Source organism: Ipomoea nil, unplaced genomic scaffold, assembly GCF_001879475.1.
Source record: "Ipomoea nil cultivar Tokyo-kokei standard unplaced genomic scaffold, Asagao_1.1 scaffold0114, whole genome shotgun sequence".
Classification (NCBI taxonomy): Eukaryota; Viridiplantae; Streptophyta; class Magnoliopsida; order Solanales; family Convolvulaceae; genus Ipomoea; species Ipomoea nil.
In genome coordinates this window covers 2,981,190-2,983,991 of record NW_017616542.1, presented here as the reverse complement: position 1 = coordinate 2,983,991, position 2,802 = coordinate 2,981,190, and the positions used below count along the sequence as shown (strand labels likewise).

The window sequence follows — 2,802 nt, the reverse complement described above, 5'->3', positions numbered from 1 at the left end:
TAACCTCCCCCCCACCCCCCCCACCCCCCTCTTTAGCCCATTAGAGATGCCCTTACTCTCTTTATGTTATTGCTGATTGAACCAAATCGCACACACTATCATACCCTTTACAAAATAGTGTAAATACTAAACAGGTACAATTAAAATTTGGCAAGTTAAAGATTTTTACTACATACACTTTAATAATTTTAATTACTCAAAAAAATTTGAGAAAGTATATTCAACTGTGACTTGTATTTGTCCAAAACCAATAAATTGTATTATAAGTAAGCTTACCAATGCTATAAAACTACTAGCTAGGTTAAGTTGGTGTATATTTTTCACTGCAAAAAACCATGTTCTGCAATCGCCACCAGCGAGCCCACAGCCTCTCTCTCTACCTTCTTTCAATTCCTCTATCTTCCTGGCCAGCTCATTCCATTATAGCCACCAGTCCACCACAAACCAAGCTCTCCACCGCTGCCCAGTTTTCCGGCCAACAACAATAATGTTTTCTTAACTGGGTTCCACTTCTATTCTCTTGATAATAATCATCTATCCTACAAATTAAACAAAACCAACCATCTTGTTTACTCTGTTTTTCATGGAAGAACAAGCAGAGCCATCAAAAGAAGAACACCACGGCCACCTTAATGGCGGAAGCCGGAACATTATTTTCGGGAAGTACGAGATGGGGAGGCTATTAGGCCAAGGAACTTTCGCCAAGGTTTACTACGGCGGAAACCTTGAAACCTCCGAGAGCGTTGCGATCAAGGCTTTACACAAAGACCACGTCAAGCAAGAGGGGATGATGGAGCAAATCAAGCGGGAAATCTCCGTCATGCGGCTTGCCAAACACCCCAACGTCGTCGAGCTCAAAGAAGTCATGGCGACCAAGCACAAGATCTTCTTTGTCATGGAGTGCGTCCGAGGCGGAGAGCTGTTCGCTAAGGTTGCCAAGGGAAAGCTAGAGGAAGACGCGGCGAGAAAATACTTCCAGCAACTTATCAGCGCCGTGGATTTCTGTCACAGCCGTGGCATTTCCCACCGGGATTTGAAGCCGGAAAACCTGTTGTTGGACGAGAACGAGAACTTGAAGGTTTCCGATTTCGGGCTGTCGGCGTTGCCGGAACAGCAGCGGCACGACGGGCTGTTGCATACCCGGTGTGGATCTCCGGCGTATGTGGCGCCGGAAGTGTTGAGGAATAAAGGGTACGACGGAGCAAAAGCTGATATTTGGTCTTGTGGAGTTATTCTCTATGTTCTGCTCTCTGGGTTTCTTCCATTCCGGGATCGGAACGTTGTGTATATGTACACAAAAGTGTTCAAAGCAGAATATGATTTTCCGCCATGGATTTCCCCTGAAGCTAAGAGATTGATTTCCAGGATTCTGGTGGTGGATCCAGAGAAAAGAATCACAATTCCGGTGATAAAGCGAGTCCCTTGGTTCCTAAAAGATTTAACGCCGCCAATCTCCTTCTCTGTCCAAGAAAACCAAGATCATAACGAGGAGTTAGATTCCTTAATCAAATCGAAATCGTCGCCGCCGTTCTATAACGCGTTCGAGCTTATATCATCCATGTCTTCCGGGTTCGACTTGTCCAGCCTTTTCGAGAGCAACCGGAGGAGATCCGGCTCGCTCTTCACCTCGAAATTCTCCGCTCCGGTGATCTTGGAGAAGCTAGAGTCGATGTGCAAGAAGTTGAATTTCCGGATTGAGTGTTCGAAGGAGTTCAAGGTGAAGATGCAGCGGAGTACTGAGGGGCGAAAGGGGAAGCTGTCGGTGACAGCCGAGGTGTTCGAGGTGGCGCCGGAGGTGACGGTGGTCGAATTCTCCAAGAGCGCCGGCGACACGTTAGAGTATAGGAAGTTTTGCGAGGAAGATGTAAGGCCTGCGCTTAGAGACATCGTTTGGACATGGCAAGGTGAGGATAACTGTCATGGCTAACTGTATAACGGCCTGCCTTGTGTTCTTGTAATCATTGGTACATGTACTGATGTACTGGATCGGATATACATCAAGTGTATGTACCAAACACACCATTAATTATTTTCCTTTTTTCCTTTTTTTCTTTCTATCTTAATCCAATTTTGTATGAAAATGGTTTGATTGCCTAAAGCTAATTTGTACTTTTGTTTTCTCTCCATGTGTATATATATATATATATATATATATATATATATATAAAGCTAATTTGTACTTTTGTTTTCTCTCCATGTATATATATATATATATATATATATATATATATATATATATATATATATATATATATATATATATCTGTGTGTGTGTGTGTGTGTGTGTTTTTTTTCTCGAATGTTTTGACATGTATACATAGAAAAGAAATGTTATGTACTATTGTAATTTTGCATTTCCCCAGTTTAAGATGATTATTAGAAATAAGCAACTGGTATATAGGACTAACTGATGCGTAGACGTGTATTGTCAGTCAGACAGATAGATTGGAGATTAGTTTGTCGAGGAAAAAAAACTAAAGCAGATAATAAAACACACATACGATGTTTACCCAGTTCGATACAGTGTGTATCTACATCTGGGGGACGATCATCGAGGCGTCCAATCCACTAACTCATAATCCAATGTACAAAGGTAGAGAAAGAAGAATCTCACCCAAGTGCCACACACAAGGTACGTACCCAGTCTACAAAGGTTTAGTGGATTGTTGAAGACGGAAAGCCACGCATGCAGAAGTCCAACGAAATCCCTTTGATTGGAGAGCTAACTCTGATGCAGTCCGCTTCAATGATGCAGTCCCAAGTTGTTCCCACAACAGAGTGATCTTCGCGTCCTTTCGTTTA

General features: G+C 42.7%; 1 protein-coding gene across 1 annotated transcript; it reads left to right on the top strand.

The window, feature by feature from the left end:
* The first annotated feature begins 247 nt into the window (after window positions 1-247).
* On the top strand, window positions 248-2,122 carry LOC109191931 (CBL-interacting serine/threonine-protein kinase 5-like). The gene has a single exon (XM_019342612.1). The coding sequence runs from the start codon at window positions 584-586 to the stop codon at window positions 1,925-1,927; it is 1,344 nt and encodes a 447-aa protein (XP_019198157.1). The 5' UTR covers window positions 248-583; the 3' UTR covers window positions 1,928-2,122.
* Window positions 2,123-2,802: the final 680 nt, after the last annotated feature.